A 21,889-nucleotide genomic window follows, 5' to 3' on the forward strand; every position below is an offset into this window, starting at 1 on the left:
GGGCACTTATAATGTGGTGACAGAGTCTCTTTAACGCATTAAATACACAGACGCAAGAAACTTTAACTTTTGAAATGATTTTTCAATGGCTTTTGTTGTGTGACATCACACTGCAGCAAGTTATCAGAGTCAAGACAAACTTGGCTACATCTGTAGCTGTATGAGGGATTGTTTTTTGCAAGACAACTTGTAGTTCTTATTGGGGTGCATTCTAATTTTTGTCGCTTATTATCACATTTTTTGGAAGGCATGATGATCAGAAAACAGCAATTCTGGCATAGTTTTTATTTTTCATTTTTAAAAGGCTTTCACCATGGAGGTTAAACCACCATGAGTCTTTGGCAGGGCCTAATAAGGCTGCCATAAAAACAGGGGCGGACATACCGCATGTGCAGCCGGTGCAGCTGCACAAGGGCCCCGCGTGGGAAGGGGGCCCGTTCAGTGGCGTAACTACCACAGTAGCAGCCGTAGCAGCTGCTACGGGGCCCGCGGCATGGGGGGGCCCGTGTCGCCCTGACAGGCACATTACATTTTATGTACCAGGCCTGGCGGCACGGGCCCCCTCATGCCTAGTAGCATCACAACACTAGGCATGAGGGGAGGGAGGGGGCGGGGGCCCGGTGATAGCCGCCACACTGCACTACCAATCGGGAGGGAGGGGGCGGGTGCCCGGGCCCGGTGATAGCCGCTACACTGCACTGCCAATCTGGCACAGATGAATAGGACAGGACGGCGATGCTGGTGGTAGGAGGAGCGCTCAGGCAGGGGAGAGGACAGGGGGCGGTGCGACGTAAGACTTCGGGCGGCTGGACAGTACAGTCAGGACTGCCGGAGAACTCATAGGATGAGCGGAGGACAGACACAGGACGAGTGGAGGACGTGCAGACTGCAGAGGACAGGTAGATGAAGTTAAAAAGTTCATGTCAGAAGGGAGAAGTTTTTATGTAGAAAAATCTGCCTCATAATTCCTTCCGGAATTTTGAGGCATATTTTGACCTGCCGGTAGAACACTTCCCGCGTTTTTCATTGCGTTTTTTTGTGGCGTTTTTCGGCCATCGGGCCGTGGGCAGGGAAACGCAGCAAAAAACGCATTTTCTGCCTGCCATTGTTGTCAATGGGAAGTCAGAGACAGAAACGCCCGAAGAAAGGGCATTGCGCTTCTTTTTCCCGCATGCGGTTTTTACTGCTCGCAGGAAAAATTTCATGGATTTCAATGGGAGGCACTTTCTGACGTTTTTCGCGAAAAAAACCTCAGTGTGAACTCCCCCTAACACAGGGGCGTAACTACTGCTATAGCAGCCGTAGCGGCTGCTACGGGGCCGCGGCATGAGGGGGCCCGCGTCACCTGCCGGCACGGGCCCCCACCTTGGCCGGAATCTCCGCTAGCTGCCGCTATGGCTGCTACAGCGCGATGCCACGGAACACTACGGCAGAGCAGGGAGTATCTCCCCGCTCTGCCATTAAACATAAGACATGTATCTCCTATCCACAGGATAGGGGATACGTGTGTGATCGCTGGCATTGATAGGGAGAACGGGGGACCGAAAGTCCCCTGAAGTTCTCCATCACAAACCTCGGACTTCCGGGGTCTGTGTCGGCAGCTCCGTAGAAATGAATGGAGCGCCGGTCACACTTGAGCTGCGCAGACACCGGAAGTCAGAGGTGAGTGATGGAGAACTTCGGGGGACTTTCGGTCCCCCGCTCTCCCTATCAATGCCAGCGATCACACATGTATCCCCTATCCTGTGGATAGGGGATACATGTCTTTTGTCTTTTCACACTGTAGGTCGCATTTTTTTGAGTGATTGGGGGTGTATGGCGTTCCCTACAGGGGGGGGGCTGTATAGCGTTCCCTACAGGGGGGGGCTGTAAGGCGTTCCCTACAGGGGGGGCTGTATAGCGTTCCCTACAGGGGGGGCTGTATAGCGTTCCCTACAGGGGGGTCTGTATGGCGTTCCCTAAAGGGGGGTCTGTATGGCGTTCCCTACAGGGGGGGGCTGTATGACTTTCCCTACAGACCCCCCCTGTAGGGAACGCCATACAGAACCCCTGTAGATAACGCCATACAGACCCCACTGTAGATAACGCCATAAAGTCCCCCCTGTAGATAACACCATACAGCCCCCTGTAGATAGCGCCATACAGTCCCCCCTGTAGATAGCGCCATACAGTCCCCCCTGTAGATAGCGCCATACAGTCCCCCCTGTAGATAGCGCCATACAGTCCCCCCTGTAGATAGCGCCATACAGTCCCCCCTGTAGATAGCGCCATACAGTCCCCCCTGTAGATAGCGCCATACAGACCCCTCTGTAGATAGCGCCATACAGTCCCCCCTGTAGATAACGCCATACAGCCCCCTCTGTTGATAGCGCCATACAGTCCCCCCTGTAGATAACGCCATACAGCCCCCTCTGTAGATATCTTGAGATTCAGTCCTGCTTGATAGGTAACAGTGCAGTAAGCTAAGCATGATAAGATCATCTAAATTATTGCATCTCAGTTGCATGAGTGCTTTGTGTTATATTCAATGATTCAATTTAACCTAAGTCTCTAAATGTGGGCAAAGAAAATAAAAAAACTATACTCACCTCCTCCCTCGCCTCCGTTCACCCGCCGCAGCCCCCATCCTCCTGTCTCGGTCTGTGTTACAAGTGTACAAGGCTGCACTGGTGACGCGCTGCCGATGGCACGTGACCGCTGCTGCCAATAACTCCTCATTGGTGTGCTGCTGAGGACAGTAGTTCCACAGCAAATCGCTGTTGAGGGCATTGATTGGCTGCAGCGGTCATGTGCCATCGACCGCGCGTCACCACAGCAGCTTTGTAAACACAGAAAGGGATAGGGGCTGCGGAGGGGGAACGGAGGCGCCGGAGGAGGTGAGTATAGGTTTTTCATTTTCTTTGCCCACATTTAGGGACTTAGTTTAGATAAGAATTTAACCCGGAAAAAAATGTGTTACTTGTGTTCTAAACTGGTAATAAAATGTACAATATAAATCTTCCTTCATAATTTTTATTAGTAAGGTTTATTTTTATATGCATATATATGTTTAGGTAACTTTGTCGGTATTGGGGGGGGGGGGCGGGGGGGCCCTGGCACATTATCTGCACAGGGGCCTTTTGCAGTCTGTGTCCGCCACTGCATAAAAACCATCGGCACCCCACAATTGCATCGAAGGGGTGCTGATGGCCTAAAAGAGGGAGCCCCTCCGTCTTAAACCACTTTTATGCTGCCGGTTTAACCCCTTAGATGTCGCGCTCAATAGCGACCGTGGCATCCACAGTCGCTATTAACCGCGGCATCTAAGCTAACTTCAATCCTGTCCATTAGAACAGGTGCCCGGCTGTCTGTAAATAGTCAGACTCCCGCTCTAGCCTCCCTGGCTTATGTCAAAGCACCACCTTTTACAGCGCTGTGACATAAGTACCCTTGATGACCGCCATGAAAAGGCGTATGTGTGGTCATTGGGGGGTCACTCTGGTATTAATTTCATTAGCAGTGGATTAAAAAAAAACAGCAATTCCGCCATGGTTTTTGTTTGCTATTGGCTGTATATTACAGCCGCCACCTACTTGCTAATGGTGTGGAGAAAGCTTGTGTGCCCATGTCATCCACCGGGTGTATTATTATGTCCCATTGCTGGTTAAAAGACTGCTATTAGGTCGTAATGGTATGCCTATTTGCGGTAAACAATTTGAGCTCAATGCATTAATCAGAGTGACTGCTACAAAAATAATTCTCACAGGCACACTCAATGCATCCATTTATTATACAGACTTCCTCTGATCCTTTTATGTTTAGAGATCGCTTCCAATAAAAAGGAGTTGTCCAAACTGAAGAACTCCTTTTAGTTATTGTCCCTTTTATTTATTTTGCCATACATTAGATTAATATAACTAATTTCCCTTTCCCAGATGCACACATGTAAACTGGGTACGTTTACTGGAATCCAGTTAACCTACCAGTATGTTTTTGGATTATAGTGTAGTGTGCAGAAGAAACCAATGCAAGTACAGTAAAAACATACAAACTTCATGGAGATGTTGCCCTTGGTCTGGTACCATGCTGTCCAAAATCTAGTAAGGATATCATGGAACATGATTCACTAGATAAGTATTCTTTTTGCAAATAACAAAGCTTCTGTGGATTGAAGTTCTGAGAAATTTCACTTTGGCAGAAATTAGCAAAATGGGAGAATCCCTTAAATTTTGAGATCATTCAATCAAAAAGAGTTAACAATGACATAATGACTGAACTTACATCTGGAGTGAACAAGTATACTATTCCGCTTACTGAACCCTTTAATGTTAGGCCTCGAATTAGGAAAATAGTGAGGACCAAATATGGAAGTGTTGATGTTACATAAACAGCCTGAAAAAGAAGATAAATCTGGTTAGAAAAGGGCAGTATTACTATTGCATTCATTTTAGTAATGTCTATAGATACAATATTAAGCATTGGAAATGTATACACACTTTGCAGAATTATTTTTTTTTCATTAAACAGGATCTTGTCTAAATGTGGCTCGTGATCCTCTGGTGAAGCTAAATTAATAAACCTCTTTCTAACCTGTTAATTAATATCTAATAAAGAAAACTAAACAGAACAGGACATTTTGAAGAAATAGTAAGGCCTCGTGCACAAGGCTAGACTTAGGATTTGTATTACATGGATCTTGAATACAAAGCCCATTGTATTTTTTACAATACTATTCCCTTTGCGTGCATCACCTCTGATTTTATATGGAGGCAACCTGTTTTTAGTCTTGCAAATTCTTGCAAATAAAAAAATAGTGGCATGCTCCAGCACATGTAATCCACTAGAAATATTGCTTCTTGGCAAGAATATCATGCTTTATTGATGTAACATACTGTGGCATTATGGACCAGTAAGTGCTTTGTGTGCCATCATACCTCCTTACATTGCCATTTTGTCTGCATTACTGCACCATAGCAGCGCCAGGTTTGGTCCTCACGCTTGGTGGCAATGTCTATCATATAAATGGGGATGAAGGGCCATAACATTGCCCCACTAGGGACATGGAGATGGTAGGGGTCGCCCCTCGCCCGATATGTCTGACTCAGAAACTGAAGACCGGTAAAGGCTGGAGCACAAATAATCTGAGTTTACAGAAAAAAAAAGTCTGCACACAGTTACTAGACACCTGGAGAAATAAAATCAAGTTTTTATTTTAAATTTACTAGAAGTAAAGTTCATGGTTGGACAACTAGAAAAAAAAATAATAACAGAAAAGCTATTACCATAGAACTGCTCTCTATAGGCATAAAGTAGTTTATTTGGATTTATTTTATTTTAGAGTGAACAAAATACCTTTCCTGTTGTTTCAATTCCTCTGATGGTGCACACATATAGTACACCCCATGCACAAGCCAAGCTGAGCACAAGCCACCATTGAAGGGTGCCCGAATCGTCAATAGCTGTTGAGGCATTCAGTGTTTCTCTGTACCAAAAATAATCCACTGGAGAGCTTTTTGCACACTCATACACCACACCTAAAATTATAAAATGCTTTAGAATTTGCAAAAGATATTCTAAAATTCAAATATAGATTGCTTTTAGCATTTATAACACTACAGCATACAATTGTGTGGACTACAACCCATATACAAATTTGTGCTACAATATTAATTAAAAACCAGTACCCAAATCCCTCTTGTAGTTGTATAGATGCTAAAATCAGGCTCCACCTTTAATCAATATTGGCTATATAATTAGAAAATTTAAAAGAATTTGCTTTTAATGTATGTTTGATACATTTTTTAAAATATTTTCTGTTTGTTTCTACACAACTCTGCTTGTAGGGAATCGTAGTCTACAGGTGCGTACATAGAAATCATAGGACCCCAAAAACTTAGTGTGGGCCCCATCCCCTACTGAGAGCTTTGACAAATATGCACATTATTTATTGTTAATGTTCACTGTAATTTTATATAAGTGAAGCTCTGTTATTATTGATTCACCATGTGAGCTGTATTTCTCCCCTGTGCAGCGTGCAACACATACATCTACAGCGTTTAAGCAAATCTGGCTTAAAGAGGCTCTGTCACCAGATTTTGCAACCCCTATCTGCTATTGCAGCAGATCGGCGCTGCAATGTAGATTACAGTAACGTTTTTATTTTTAAAAAACGAGCATTTTTGGCCAAGTTATGACCATTTTTGTAGTTATGCAAATGAGGCTTGCAAAAGTCCAAGTGGGTGTGTTTAAAAGTAAAAGTCCAAGTGGGCGTGTATTATGTGCGTACATCGGGGCGTTTTTACTTCTTTTACTAGCTGGGCGTTCTGATGAGAAGTATCGATGTAGCTACTTACCTGCTAACGCCGATGCTGCTGCAGAATCAACTGTAGCCTCTGGTGCCGATGTGTCCTCGCTCGTCCGACACGATGCAGGTTCCTGTGAGTGACGTCACAGCGTGATCTCTCGAGAACACGCTCTGTGTCTGCACTGCCAGAAGCTGGGCATTCTGAAGAGAAGTGGATGATACTTCTCATCAGAAAGCCCAGCTAGTAAAAGAAGTAAAAACGCCCCGATGTACGCACATAATACACGCCCAGTTGGACTTTTACTTTTAAACACACCCACTTGGACTTTTGCAAGCCTCATTTGCATAACTACAAAAATGGTCATAACTTGGCCAAAAATGCTCGTTTTTAAAAAATAAAAACGTTACTGTAATCTACATTGCAGCGCCTATCTGCTGCAATAGCAGATAGGGGTTGCAACATCTGGTGACAGAGCCTCTTTAAGTAAAAAATGCCAGGTCGGACCCTTTGTAACATTTTTCTAAGTAAAAAAGTGGGAAAATAGTTTCATAATAAAAAAAAAAATTGCATTCCACACTTCTCTAAAGCCGTGCAAACTTTACTCGTATTTTGAAAAGAGGGGAACAGGTGCTTCATAAATATAGTATGGTGCCCGCTCTGAACACCATAATACAAGTTTATACAGCTACCATTGAACTTAAGTAACCTCTCACTAGATTTTAGGGCAGTAGACCACCAGCATGTAGTTATGATGCTGGGGAATTGTGTCCTATACATGACCCTCTGAAAACTGTGAGTTGTAGCATTTTTAGCTAAAAAGAAGTTATAATGCACCGCGCGCTGTATATATATCTATACCAGAGAAGAGTACTGAGATAATTCCAACAGCCTCTGGGGCATGCTCAGTGCTCAGATGAAGCTGAGTCAAGTACTGTACACCTAGACTCACCCTAGGTAATTTACATAAAGCGCATGCTGTATTATATCGTCTATTTAGACAAAATGTTAAAATGACATTTTTGAGGGAGGCATGTTTAGGACGCTAAACCCTAGCAGTGTAACAACATGCTGGTACTTTAGAGTACTAAAATCTAGTAACAGGTTCCCTTTAATAAAAGTTGTAAAGTATGCCACTGGTAGTCTGCCATGTAAGATGTGCAAATACACAAAGAGGGGAAGATTTACTAAGACTGGCATTTCATACGTCACTCTAAATAACCAATTCGCTGGAGTAATATGCAACACATTTATTAATGCCTCTTTAAATGTGTCGGATCTTTCCGCTGGCCGTGCACCACAATTATAGCTTAGCCCCTGCCTGCACGACGACACCACTCTATGTCATCGTGGAAAGTTTCTTCCCGCACCACGACGTACAGTTACTGAGTCATTCTCGCTGCACACTGTCAGTGACAGTGTGCACCAGGAACTGGGATGTCAGCTGTCTCTGACAGCTGACACAAAGCTGTTGCCGGCCAGCTGTCCATCGCCGCTAATTTTGGCAACAAAACTCTTAAATGCGGTGATCGATTGTGATCGCCACATTTAAGGGGTTTGTAGCAGATTGGGACCCGATGGTTGGTATGGAAAGTGAAGGTCAGACAATAGCCTCCGGGTCTGCCATGTGCAGAAGCCTATCAGGACCAGCCTCCGTCTGGTCCTGATAGGCTTCCTATCATGTCACTGTTAGCGTCACACTGACAGTTATAATACATTACACTACGTTGGTAGTGTAATGTATTATAGCAGCGATCGGTGCTGCAGGTCTTCAAGACGAAAAAAAAAAGTTACAAATGTTTATAAAAATGTAAAAAAGTGTAAAAATAAAAGTTATAAAATAAAAGTGTAAAAATAAAAGTTAGAAGTTAAAAAACAAAAACTGCTTGTTTTCCTATAATAAGTCTTTTATTATAGGAAAAATATGAAAACGGTAGTAACGCTTTCGTAACGACCCAAATTCTAAAACTATAATGTTATTTTTCCCGCACGGTGAACACAGCCAAAAAAAATACAATAAACACAATGTCAGAATCGCTATTTTTTGGTCACCAACCCTCCCAAAATATAGAATACAAAGTGATCAAAAAGTCTGTACCCCAAAATAGTACCAATAAAAATAACAACCGTCCTGCAAAAAACAAGCCCTTACACAGCTTTTTTAACTGAAAAATAAAAAAGTTATGGCTCTCAGAATATGGTGATACAAAAAATTTATTATAAAAAAAAAAAAAAGGGATTTTATTGTTAAAACGCTGCAAAAATATGATATGGTGATATGGTATCACCGTAATCGTATCAACCCGCAGAATAAAGTAAAATTGTCATTTATAGCACACAGCGAACACTGTAAATAAAAAAGAATAAAAAACATTGTCAAAATTGCTTGTTTTTGGTCACCTTGCTTGCCAAAGAATGGAACAAAAAGTGATAAAAAAAATTGCATGTACTCCAAAATGGTACCAATGAAAACTACAGATTGTCCAACAAAAAATAAACCTATAAATATGTAATAGCACGTCGTGGTGCATGTAGTGATGTATGGAGTGTGCTCATGTGCTGAGCCCGCTCCATACGCTGTGGTGTCTGCTGTATATTACAACAAAATGAAAAAATGCAACATTTTAGTGGAAAAATATGGATATTCATTTTCATGGCCGAATTCGAATAAATTCTGCAAAAGACCTGTGGGGTCTAAATGCTCACTATACCCCTAGATAGAAATGGAGTCACTTTTGGGATGTCTCCACTGATTTAGTCCGTCAGGGGCTTTGCAAATGCGACATGACACCCGAAAACCATTCCAGCTAAATTTGAACTCCAAAAGCCAAATAGCGCTCCTTCCCTTCTAAGCCCTGCCGTGGGTCCAAACAGCAGTTTATTACCAGATTGGGGGTATTGTTGTAATCGGGAGAAATTGAAGAACAAATGTTGGGCTTCTTTTTCTCCTTTATTCCTATTATTATTTTTCAGAAAAAAGGTGGATTTTCATGGCCTAATTTCACTAAATTCTGCCAAAAATTAGTGTGATAAAAATGCTAACTATACCCCTAGAAAGTTTCCTTGAGGTGGGTCGTTTTCAAAATGGGGTCACTTTTGGGGGCTTTGCACTGTTTTGGTCCCTCCATATAGATATGGCACTGAAAACAATTCCAGCTAAATCTGCGCTCCAAATCCAAATGGCGCTCCTTCCCTTCTGAGCCCTGCCATGGGTCCAAACAGCAGTTTTTTTTTTACCACAAATGGGGTATTGCTGTAATCGGGAGAAATTGCTTTACAAATATTGGGGAGTTTTTTTTCTCCTTTATTCCTTGTAACAATTAAAGATTTTTACGTTATTTCCAGAAAAAAAGTGTATTTCATTCAGTGCTGCATCGAAAAATAGTACTGACGCATCAGTAGCTTGAATAAACCATGGCATGAAGAGATAGTCGGAGGGAACTCAGTGAGGGGGGGGGGCAAGATATGAGGCCCGGCATGGACCTCTACCTTGCTATGCCCCACAGACTAAAATCTGCTATCATTTACGCCAGTTTTCTAGAATAAATTATAATAAATTTGTTGTTTCCGCAGAGGCCCCGTCCCCTGGCCCACTTTTTCAGATTGCAGCGAGTCTTGTAAAAAGTTGCGCATTTTAGCCTAACTGGTGTGAGCGAAAAAAAAATTTAAGCCCGGAAACCTGCCGTCAAACTTTTGATATATTCCCCCCAGAAAGTTTCATTACAAAGTATTTCTGTTTCATAGGCACTGCCATCTATATGGTGTTGGGAGGTCAAATGTTATCCTTAACTCCTAAGCCATCATGGATAACTAGGAATAATAACTTACCCCTAAACTAAGGCTTCATTCACATACCTACTAGGGCTCTGTTCTGACGTTCCATCTGAGATTTCCGTCAGAATAGAGCCCTCACTGACACAAACAGAAACCATAGGTTTCCGTTTCCATCACTATTGATTTCAATGGTGACGGGTCCGGTCCCAATGGTTTCCATTTGTCTCAGTTGTGCAAGGGTTCTGTTGTTTTGGCGGAATAAATAGCGTAGTTGACTATTGATTCCGCGAAAACAATGGAACACTTGCACAACTGAGAAAAACGGAAACCGTTGGGACCGGATCTGTCACCATTGAAATCAATGGTGATTGAAACGGAAACCTATGGTTTCCGTTTGTGTCAGTGAGGGCTCTATTCTGACGGAAACCTCGGAACGTCAGAATAGAGCCCTAACGGATATATGAACGAAGCCTAACCTGTACAACTGGGAACATTGAGTATAACCACCAAGCTAACCTTGCTTATCACCTAAACCCATTTGTTTTATAGGTGATAAAGGTCTTTTAATTGGGTGGCTCCTGGACCAAGCTTCCAGGCGTGTCCTCTAAGGGTATGTTCACACGGCTTATTTTCGTCCGTTTTTTAGGCCGTAAACGGCTGAAAAATCGGAAGCAGAACGCCTCCAAACATCTGCCCATTGATTTAAATGGGAAAAAACTGGATGTTTTATTACGCGGCCATTTTGAAAAATGGCTGAGCAAAAAAATGCCTGCGAAAAAGAAGTGCATGTCACTTTGTCATTTTTCATTGACTCTATAGAAAAACAGCTCCAAAAATGGCCATAAAAAATGCAGCGAAAAACACGAGTTTGATTAGAAAAAGGCTGAAAATCAGGAGCTGTTTTCCCTTGAAAACAGCTCCGTATTTTCAGATGTTTTTTGATAAGCGTGTGAACATAGCCTATGGTTGTGTTCAGATAGCACCGGTTTCCTTGGGTGCTCGAGGTAGGGTCCCAACCCGGATATAGGTTAAGAATTGTAGTCGGCACACCTTGCTTGTATTTCAAAATTAATTTATTAGGATTCTCACGATGGATGCCAGAGGCTATATGTGCGACGTCGACGGTTTGGTCGATTAGACCTTCGTCGGGCACTAGAGGAACATAGCCTAACTGCAAAAGGATTGGTTTTGCTTTGTTTTTTTTTTACCAAGGAGTCCCAAAACTCTTTGTTCAACCCTATTCATATTTTTCAGGTACACAATGAAATTAAAGAGCTGTAGGAGCTGAATGTATCATGTAATATAAAATAAATAAAATATATAGAATAAAAACAAAATATATGGCACATCTAATAAATTCCTTGACAGCTACAGGTAAACGGATTTCTAACATTTTAACCAATAATAATATTTTATATATATATATATATATATATATATATATATATATATATATATATATATATATATGTATGTATATATATATATATATATATATATATATATATACACATCGTTTTTTCAAACTGCAAAAAAAAAAAAGTGCTTTACCTGTCTGGTTGTCATTTAATGGACATTCACTCCATGGCAAAGGTTCTTGGAAGGAGTTGAAAAAATACCACATGACCCATGCAATAATGGTGTTATAATATAAGCCAACAAGGAAAGAAACCAACATTGATGCCACACCTGCAAAAAATGATTGTTACATGTTTTATAACAAATACCTCCTACAGCAACAGTCACAAAATAATTATAAATTCAATGAATACTTTATTGTTCATATAAATTAATAAAAATACATGAAAATGTAAACATACCCACGATGAAGGTGTAAGCCCAAGGTCTATAGTCAATTAGATAAAGTAAATATAAAATATGCAAAGTGCAAATGCTACAATCGATGTAAGTCCTTAAGTATACTAGGACTGCAGTTAAAGGGGTATTCAAGTTACAACAAGTTACCCCCTATCCGTAGGTGTGATTGGTGGGTGTCTGACAGCTGAGACCCCCACTGTTTATGAGAATGGGGGTCCCGAACCCCTCGTTTGAACCGCTCATGCACACTGCCGCTCAATTCATTCCCTATTGCAATGCCGGAAATAGCCGAACGCTGCACTCCGCTAGCTCCGGCACTCCCATAGAGAATGGATGGAGCGGCAGTGCGCATGAGCAACCTGCCGCTCGGTTCAAACAAGGGGCTCGGGACCCCTTTCTTGTAAATGGTGGAGCTCCCAGCTTTCAGACACCCACCGATCAGCAAGTTACCCCTTACCCTACGTATATGGGGCAACTTGTTGTAACCGGAATACCCCTTTAAGTAAAAAAGTGCAACATGCATACAATAACCCAATCTAATACCTAGATACAGGTGGAACATACAGACCAAGGGGTAACAGACCCCGCACGTGTTTCACCCTGCTTCTTCTTGGGGTCTTCTGTGGTTTTATAACAAAGCTAACATTCATTAGCCACAATGAATAAAAAGCGTTCACATTATGGCTTAGGCTCTGTTCTCACTAGTGTTATAGATTTCCAGTATTTTTCAAGGCAAATATAGAGCAGTCAATGCAGACTGTCAAGATTCATCAGTATCTGTTTGAAAGTGGATTTGACAAAGCTGATGTGAACTGAGCTTAAATGCTATGGACACCCTTATGTTATTTTACTGCATGTATTTTGGGCTAAAATACATTTTTTGTAATAGGTTTTTATGAAAAATTCGGAATAATTTTCATTCTGCAGCTTGCATGTATTATGAAATATTTTAATTCTGCAGCATGAATGTATTCCAATACATTCAATGTGAAATCTGTAAGTCTCAAAAGAATTTGAATATGAGAAAAAGTAGAATTTCTGCTCCAAACAGACCTTGGCATAGAAAAAGTGCTGTCATTTGAGCCAGTGGGAAAAGTGAATGACTGTGATTTATATTGTCACAGACTTTTAACCCCTTCCCACTGCAGCCACTTTTGGCCTTCCTGACAGGGCCTTTTTTTTTTCAAATCTGACATGTGTCACTTTATTGGTTAATAACTTTGGAACGCTTTTACCTATCCAAGCGATTCTGATATTTTTTTTTCTCGTGACAGATTGTACTTTAAAGAGGCTCTGTCACCACATTATAAGTGCCCTATCTCCTATATAAGGAGATGGGCGCTATAATGTAGATGACAGTAGTGCTTTTTATTTTGAAAAACGATCTATTTTAAACCACTTTATGAGCGATTTTTTGCTTTATGCTAATGAGTTCCTTAATGCCCAAGTGGGCGTGTTTTACTTTAGACCAAGTGGGCGTTGTTAATAGGAGTGTATGACGCTGACCAATCAACATTATGCACTTCTCTCCATTGCTGGAATCTCACAGAAAAGATTCAGAAGTGTCAGGATTCTGAATAAACATCACGTCCAGGCTGGTAGTGATGTATATTCATTATCAGGACACTGCAGTAATGTTAGTGTTTGTGTAAGTGACTGCACTAGCGATATAACTATATCGCTAGTGCAGTGTAAATGAATGGAGAGAAGTGAATGACGCTGATTGGTCAGCGTCATACACTCCTCTGTACAACGCCCACTTTGTCTAAAGTAAAACACGCCCACTTGAGCATTAAGAAACTCATTAGCATAAAGAAAAAAATCGCTCATAAAGTGGTTTAAAATAGATAGTTTTTCTAAATAAAAAGCATTACTGTCACCTACATTATAGCGCCCATCTCCTTATATAGGAGATAGGGCACTTATAATGTGGTGACAGAGCCTCTTTAAGTTAGTGGTAAAATTTGGTCGATACATTCAGTATTTATTTAATTGTGAAAAATGCCAAAAATGTAACGAAAAATGTAGAAAATTTGCAGTTTTCTAAATTTAAATGTATCTGCTTGTAAAAAAGTTAAATACAAAATAGTTGCTAAGAAACATTTTCTACATGTCTACTTTAGGCTGGCATAGTTGTTTCAACATCCTTCTTTTTCTAGGACGTTACAAGGCTTCGAACTTTAGCAAAAATTTCCCACATTTTCAAGTAATTTTCAAAAGGCTATTTTACAGGGACCAGTTCAGTTCTGAAGTGGCTTTGATGGGCCCATACAATACAAACTCCCCTAAATCACACCATTTTAAAAACTGCACCCTTCAAAGTATTCAAAACAGCATTTAGAAAGTTTCTTAATCCTTTAGGCATTTCACAAGAATTAAAGAAATGTAGAGGTGATATTTTTTTTGCAGAAATTCATATTTATTCCATTTTTTTTTCTGTAACATATAAGGTTTTACCAGAGAAATGCAACTTAATATTTATTGCCAAGATTCTGCAGTTTTTAGAAATATCCCACATGTGGCCCTAGTATGTTAATGAACTGAACCACCGGCCTCAGAAGTAAAGGAGCACCTAGTGGATTTTGTGATGCCAAAACAAAGAAAACACCCCAAAAATACCCCATTTTGGAAACTACAGCCCACATGGAATTAAACCAGGGGTGTAGTGAGCATCTTGGCCCCACAGATGTTTCATAGATTTTATTAAAATTTGGACGTGAAAATGAAACATTTATATTTTTTCCAATAAGATAGGAGATAATAGATTTAGCTAAAAAAAAAAAAGAAATGCCCACAAGGAATTAGGAAGAAATAGCCCCACAACATTTATAAAGCAACTTCTCTGGAGTACGGAAATACGTCATATGTGGTCATAAACTGCTGTTTGAAAATACAAAAAAGGCCTAAATGTGTGGGTGAAAACCTGTTCCCAGCAGGACGCAGACAGGTCAAAAGGCGGGCTGCTCTGCATGCCAAACCAAACACCAGCACATCATGCCATCCCAGCATATAAGACCTGACCTTAGCTAACAGTAGCGGCGTTACAAATAGGCTGTGATCCGGCAAGATATGCTATGCCTGACGACCAGCACATTATCCCTCCATGTATTACACATAGTACTGACACCCCATGTACTATTCACAGCACTGATCCCTATTCATCACACATTTATTTCTTGTTACATTATCACACCATTTCTGACATTTCCATACATACACATTTGACACACTGACACTCATTTATCGCACACTTGTGAGCACTTAGTTCGCCACTCCCCTCAAGACTAGTGGGAGTGGCTATCACTATTTAATGCACCCTCCTTCTACAGCATTTTTTTACCTGTCTGCGTCCTGCTGGGAACGGGTTTTCACCCACCCATTTAGTAAGTATGGCCTTTTTTGTGGTTTTGAAGTTATCTATGTCCCATTTTGTTTTGCTGATAAACTGCTGTTTGGGCACACGGCAGGGCTCAGAAGAGAAGGACCACCATTTGGCTTTTGGAGTACAGATTTTGCTGGATTGGTTTCTTGGCACCATGTCGCTTTTGTAAAGCCCCTAAGGTACCAGTACAGTGGAAACTACCCAAGAGTGACTCCATTTACGAAACTACACCACTTGAGGAATTCATCTAGAGCATTTTGATCCCACAGGTGTTTCATAGATTTTATTAGAATTGGGCAGTGAAAATTAAAAAATTTTTTTTTCCAATAAGACTGAACATTTGTAAAGCAATTTCTCCCGAGTTTGGCAATACCCCATATGTGGTCATAAACTGCTGTTTGGGCACACAGTAGGGCTCAGAGGGGAAGGAGCGCCATTTGGCTTTTGGAGTGTAGATTTTGCTGGATTGGTTTCTGGTCGCTATGTCGCATTTGCAAAGCCCCTGTGGGATCAAAACAGTGGAAACCCTAAGAAGTGACCCCATTTTGAAAACTACACCCCTCAAGGTATTCACCTAGGGGTGTAGTGAGTATGTTAACCCCGCAGGTGTTTTCCAGAAATTAGTGTGCACTCAATGTTGCAGAGTAAAAAGGGCAATTTTTCCATAGATATGCCAATATACGGTGCCCAACTTGTGCCACCATGAAAAGACAGCTCTCTAATTATTATGTTGTGTTTCTTGGTTTCAGAAACACACTACATATGGCTCTAATCTTTTGCCTGGTCATTCGACAGGGCTGAGGAATGAAATAGTACCATGTGAAATTGAACCCAAATTTGGCGACATTGGTTCATAATTACAGGGCTCTGATGCGAAATAATAAAAGAAACCACTGAGAAGTGACCCCATTTTAGAAACTACACCCGTCAAGGCATTTATTAAGGGGTATAGTGAGCATCTTCACCGCACAGGTCTTTTCCATAAATGAATGCCCTGCTGATGGTGCAAAGTAAAAACTACTAATTTTCTCGAGATATGCCATTTCAGTGGCAAATATGTCATGCCCAGCTTGTGCCACTGGAGACACACACCCCAAAAATTGTTGAAGGGGTTCTCCAGGGTATGGCAATGCCATATATGAAGAAGTAAACAGCTGTTCGGGCACACTGTAGGGCTCAGAAGGGAGCGACATTTGGCTTTTGAAGCGTGGATTTTGCTTGGTAGTAGTTTTGTTTGAATATTGCTGGTGTTTTCATTTATAATGTGGGGGTACATGTAATCTGGGAAAAGTACATCAGAGCATAATAAGGTGGTATAATAATGGAGTGAAAAAACTAAAATAATCCATATGTGTGTTACGCTGTGAAGCAATTCTATATGCACAAGCCAGTGTCGCACTGATAAATGGTGTCTTTTCTTATGCCCCTTTTGGTACACACTCTGCAACTTTGCAGTTTGCGTAATTTCGCTGGGAAAGTGTTGTCCTGGTATAATACGGGCACCCTCACTTCCAGCAGATATGTTTGAGTTCTCCCATTCCTGGTTCCCTAATTTTAGGGCCTTGATGAATCGAAGAAATGTTCCCCTCTGGCCTCCACAAGTGCATATGTTTTATATCCTGACTTATTGGAGCCTTAACTAATTTTATTTTTCCATAGACATAGTGGTATGAGGTGGTTTTTTTTGCTGGACGAGCTGTAGTTATTATTGATACCATTTTGGGGTACATGCGACTTTTTAACCACTTTTTATCCTATTGTTTTGGAGGCCAGGTAACCAAAACACATAAATTCTGGCATAGTTTTGTATTTTGTTAATAGCACTTAATAGTACTTTTTTATGTTTTACAATTTTTTGCATAATAAAATTACTTTTGTAAAAATAATGTATTTTTTCTATTGCCATGTTGTGAGAACCATAACTTTTAAAAAAAATTGTCGACGGAGCTGTATGAGGCCTTGTTTTTTGTGAGACGAGCTATGGTTTTTCCCTTCCCTTTACCCATCCCTTGGTTGAACTTGATGGACATGTGTCTTTTTCAACTGTACTAACTATGTAACCCTTTGTTGACATCCAACTTACAGTTACGTCGCTGACACCAAGACATTTCAATATAACTATAATTTGGGGTGATAGCTAGCGGGTGTCAGCTGTATACTACACTTCACACTCTACTGTAATGGTCTGGATCAGAGCTAACATCGATCTTTAAACCCTTAGATGCCACGGTCAATAGCGACCACGACATCTAAGGGTTAGAACGAAAACCCCCGTGCCGCGATTGCGAGGTGCCAATATTTGCTATGCATCCGAAGGCCTAACAATGGCCTCCAGGTCTGCTCCCTATGGACGTCTACTAGGCTCTGCCGGAGACAGGGCTTAATACGCTGCCTGTCGTTGTAAAACTGATAGGTATAATACACTGCAATACATAAGTATCGCAGTGTATTATACCAGAGATCAGACAGTTGAGTCTTGAAGTCCCCTAGTGAGAATAAAAAAAAAAGTTAAAAAGTAAAAATAAAGTGTAGAAAAAGAAAAAACTAAATAATTTAAAGAGGCTCTGTCACCACATTATAAGTGCCCTATCTTGTACATAATGTGATCGGCGCTGTAATGTAGATTACAGCAGTAATTTTTATTTAGAAAAAAGATCATTTTTGACAGTTATGACCTATTTTAGCTTTATGCTAATGACTTTCTTAATGGACAACTGGGCATGTTTTACTTTTTGACCAAGTGGGTGTTGTGGAGAGAAGTGTATGACGCTGATCAATCAGTGACCAATCAGCGTCATACACTTCTCTCTATTCATTTACACAGCACATAGTGATCTAGCTAGATCACTATGTGCAGCCACATACACACACATTAACATTACTGAAGTGTCTTGAGAGTTAATAGACATCGCTTCCAGCCAGGACGTGATGTCTATTCAAAATCCTGACACTTCGGTAATGTTTGTGTGTGATTTACAGCACAGTAAGAATAATCTCATTTCAAATGACAGTTTACAGTGTAATCTCGCGAGACTACGTTTGCCTTGCTGTAAATCTCCCACAAACGTTACCGAAGTGTCAGGATACTGAATAGATATCCAGTCCTGGCTGGTAGTGATGTCTATTTACTGTCAGGACACTTTAGTAGCGTTAGTGTGTGTGTATGTGGCTGCACATAGTGATCTAGTAAGATCACTATGTGCTGTGTAAATGAATGGAGAGAAGTGTGTGACGCTGATTGGTCAGTGTCATACACTTCTCTCCACAACACCCACTTGGTCAAAAAGTAAAAACACGCCCAGTTGTCCATTAAGAAAATCATTAGGATAAAGCTGATATAGGTCATAACTCCGTCAAAAATGATAGTTTTTCTAAATTAAAAAACACTGCTGTAATCTACATTACAGCGCCGATCGCATTATGTACAAGATAGGGCACCTATAATGTGGTGACAGAGCCTCTTTAAATTATTTAGTTTTTTCTGTTTCTACACTTTATTTTTACTTTTTAACTATTTTTTTTTTATTCTCACTAGGGGATTTCAAGACCCAACTGTCTGATCGCTGGTAAAGTCTGGTAACAGAGCCTCTTTAAGTTAAAACAAAAGTATTGTTCTTTTTCCCAAAAAGTATTTTATTATAGGAAGGAAATGAAAACATAAAAAAACTATACATATTAGATTTTGCCATGTCCGTAACAATGCGATCTATGAAACGATCATGTTATTTATCCTGCAAGGTGAACGCAGTTCTAAGATAAAAAACAAAGTCAGAATCACTGTTTTTGGTCTCTTTGCCTCCCAAAAAATGAAATAAAAAGTTATCAAAAAGTCATACGTACCCCAAAATGATACCAATAAAAACTACAGGCTGTCCCACAAAAAACAAACCCTCACACAGCTTTCTCAACTAAAAAAGAAGTTATGGTGAAACACAAAAAAGAAACAAAAATTGATTTGTAAAACATAAAAAAGCTATATAAATTTGGTAGTGCCGTAATTGTTGAGACCCGCAGAATAAAGTTAACATGTCATTTAGAGCGCGTAGTGAATGCCTTAAAAAAAATAGGAAATTATAAAAAAAATAACAGAATCAATGTTTTTTTTGTCACCTGGCCTCCCAAAAAATGGAATAAAAAAGAATCTAAAATTCGCTTTTACCCAACGATACCAATAAAAACTAGAGATTGTCCTGCAAAGAAATGCCCTCACACAGCTCAGTAGATAATTTTTAAAAAAAAAGTTCTGGTTCTCAAAATATTGCAACAAAAAAGGTGCAGAGTGTTTTCTAAAAGGGGGATAAGATCAGGCACCATTTATCAGTACGACACTGGCCTGTGCATAAAGGTTTGCTTCAAAGCATACCACACTTCAATGAATTATTATTTATTTACCCCATTATTATATCCCATTATTATGCCCTGATGTACTCAGCAGAGCTTACATATGGCCCCACATTATAAACTTAAATATCTGCTAAACCTCAAACAAAATAACGACCAAGCAAAATCTGCTTCCTATAATGGCTATAAGTGTTAAGGATCTGCCAGGCACAGCTTCTGTATCCACGCCCATAGGTAATCAGTCTGCACCTGCTTCTATGTCTGTGAGACTGACTCCATCTTCCACCACTCAGGATGGCAGGCTTAGGAGTGGGAGAGCCTATCACAGCCTGGCCAGACAGAGCTATCTCCCGCCCTCTGTCTATTTATACCTGCCTTTCCTGTTCCTCCTTGCTTGTGATTCTTCTCGTTTTGTTTCCTGGCCCTGCTGCAGCTTCTTGAACCATTTGACCCTGCTTCATATTGACCCTGGCTTACTGACTACTCTCCTGCTCTGCGTTTGGTACCTCGTAGACTCCTGGTTTGACTCGGCTTGTTCACTTCTCTCCTGCTCTGCGTTTGGTACCTCGTACACTCCTGGTTTGACTCGGCTCGTTCACCACTCTTGTTGCTCACGGTGTTGCCGTGGGCAACTGCCCCTTTTCCCTTGCTTCTGTGTACCCTTGTCTGTTTGTCTGTTGTGCACTTATTGAGCGTAGGGACCGTCACCCAGTTGTACCCCGTCGCCTAGGGCGGGTCGTTGCAAGTAGGCAGGGACTGAGTGGCGGGTAGATTAGGGCTCACTTGTCTGTTTCCTTATCCCCATCATTACATAATCACAAGCCCATATACCTACTCTACCCTGGTCCCTCACACTACTATGGACCCCCTTGAGACCCTGGTTCAGCAAATGCAGGGTCTCTCCCTACAGGTCCAGGCCCTGGCTCAGAGGGTCAACCAGCCTGATGCTACCATGGTAGTGCCCCTCACCACACCTCTTGAACCCCACCTCAAGTTGCCTGACCGGTTCTCAGGGGACCGGAAGACTTTTCTCTCCTTTCGGGAGAGTTGTAGGCTTTATTTTCGTTTAAAGCCCGACTCCTCAGGTTCTGAGAGCCAGCGGGTGGGTATAATTATGCCCCGGCTCCTGGAAGGGCCCCAAGAATGGGCCTTCTCCTTGGCTCCTGACGCCCCTGAACTTTCCTCCATTGATCTTTTCTTTTCTGCTCTCGGACTCATTTATGACGAGACTGACAGGACTGCCTTTGACGAGAGTCAGCTGGTGACCTTACGTCAGGGTAAGAGACCTGTTGAGGAGTATTGTTCTGACTTTAGGAAGTGGTGCGTAGCTTCTCGGTGGAATGACCCTGCCTTAAGGTGCCAGTTTAGGTTGGGTCTGTCGAACGCCCTGAAAGACCTGCTTGTTAGCTATCCCTCTTCTGACTCCCTAGACCAGGTTATGGCTTTAGCGGTACGACTTGACCGACGTCTCAGGGAACGACAACGTGATCGTTTTTGTGTTTTCTCCTCTGACTCCCCCATGATGCCTCCCGAGGTTCCGTTGCTTCGTTCTTCCACGGAAGACTCGGAGGTACCTATGCAACTCGGGGCCTCTGTGTCCCCCCAACAACGCAGAGAGTTCCGCAGGAAGAATGGTCTCTGCTTCTATTGTGGTGATGACAAGCATCAAGTTAACACCTGTCCTAGGCGTAAGAATGAGCAGCCGGAAAACTTCTGCGCCTAAGTGATCATCGGGGAGGTCACTTGGGCGCACAGGTATTTCCCGTAAATATGAAACGTAATAAAATCTTGCTTCCCTTTCAGGTCTCTTTTGGTGGTAGGTCTGCTATCGGCAGTGCCTTCATGGATTCAGGGTCGTCTGCTAATATCATGTCTGTGGAATTTGCTATGTCTCTAGCTATGCCTTTGATTGATTTGCCTAAACCTGTCCCGGTAGTGGGTATCGACTCCACTCCTCTCGCTAATGGTTATTTTACACAGCATACCCCTGTTTTTGAACTCCTTGTTGGCTCCATGCATTTGGAGCAGTGCTCTGTACTGTTGATGCAGGGATTATCGTCCGATTTGGTTTTAGGCCTTCCCTGGTTGCAGTTGCATAATCCCACGTTTGACTGGAATACTGGGGATCTTACCAAATGGGGTAATGAATGCTTGACGTCATGTTTTTCTGTTAATTCTATTTCTCCCCCTGAGGAGGTGAACACGCTACCTGAGTTTGTTCAGGACTTCGCTGATGTTTTCTATAAGGAGGCCTCCGAAGTGTTACCTCCTCATAGAGAATACGATTTGGTAC

The 21,889-nt window shown here is 41.7% G+C and overlaps 1 protein-coding gene across 1 annotated transcript in view; it reads right to left on the reverse strand.

Moving 5' to 3' along the window:
* The window catches only part of SLC6A19 (solute carrier family 6 member 19), a 217,596-nt gene that overhangs the window by 142,522 nt on the left and 53,185 nt on the right, over nucleotides 1-21,889 (reverse strand). The window contains exons 3-5 of the mRNA XM_075828515.1: nucleotides 11,607-11,744; nucleotides 5,332-5,513; nucleotides 4,261-4,371 (exon numbers count right to left, since the gene is read on the reverse strand). Coding sequence (XP_075684630.1) covers nucleotides 4,261-4,371; nucleotides 5,332-5,513; nucleotides 11,607-11,744 — 431 coding nt within the window. The remainder of the gene's footprint in view (nucleotides 1-4,260; nucleotides 4,372-5,331; nucleotides 5,514-11,606; nucleotides 11,745-21,889) is intronic.

This window comes from Rhinoderma darwinii, chromosome 5 (assembly GCF_050947455.1).
Source record: "Rhinoderma darwinii isolate aRhiDar2 chromosome 5, aRhiDar2.hap1, whole genome shotgun sequence".
In the NCBI taxonomy this organism is placed as follows: Eukaryota; Metazoa; Chordata; class Amphibia; order Anura; family Rhinodermatidae; genus Rhinoderma; species Rhinoderma darwinii.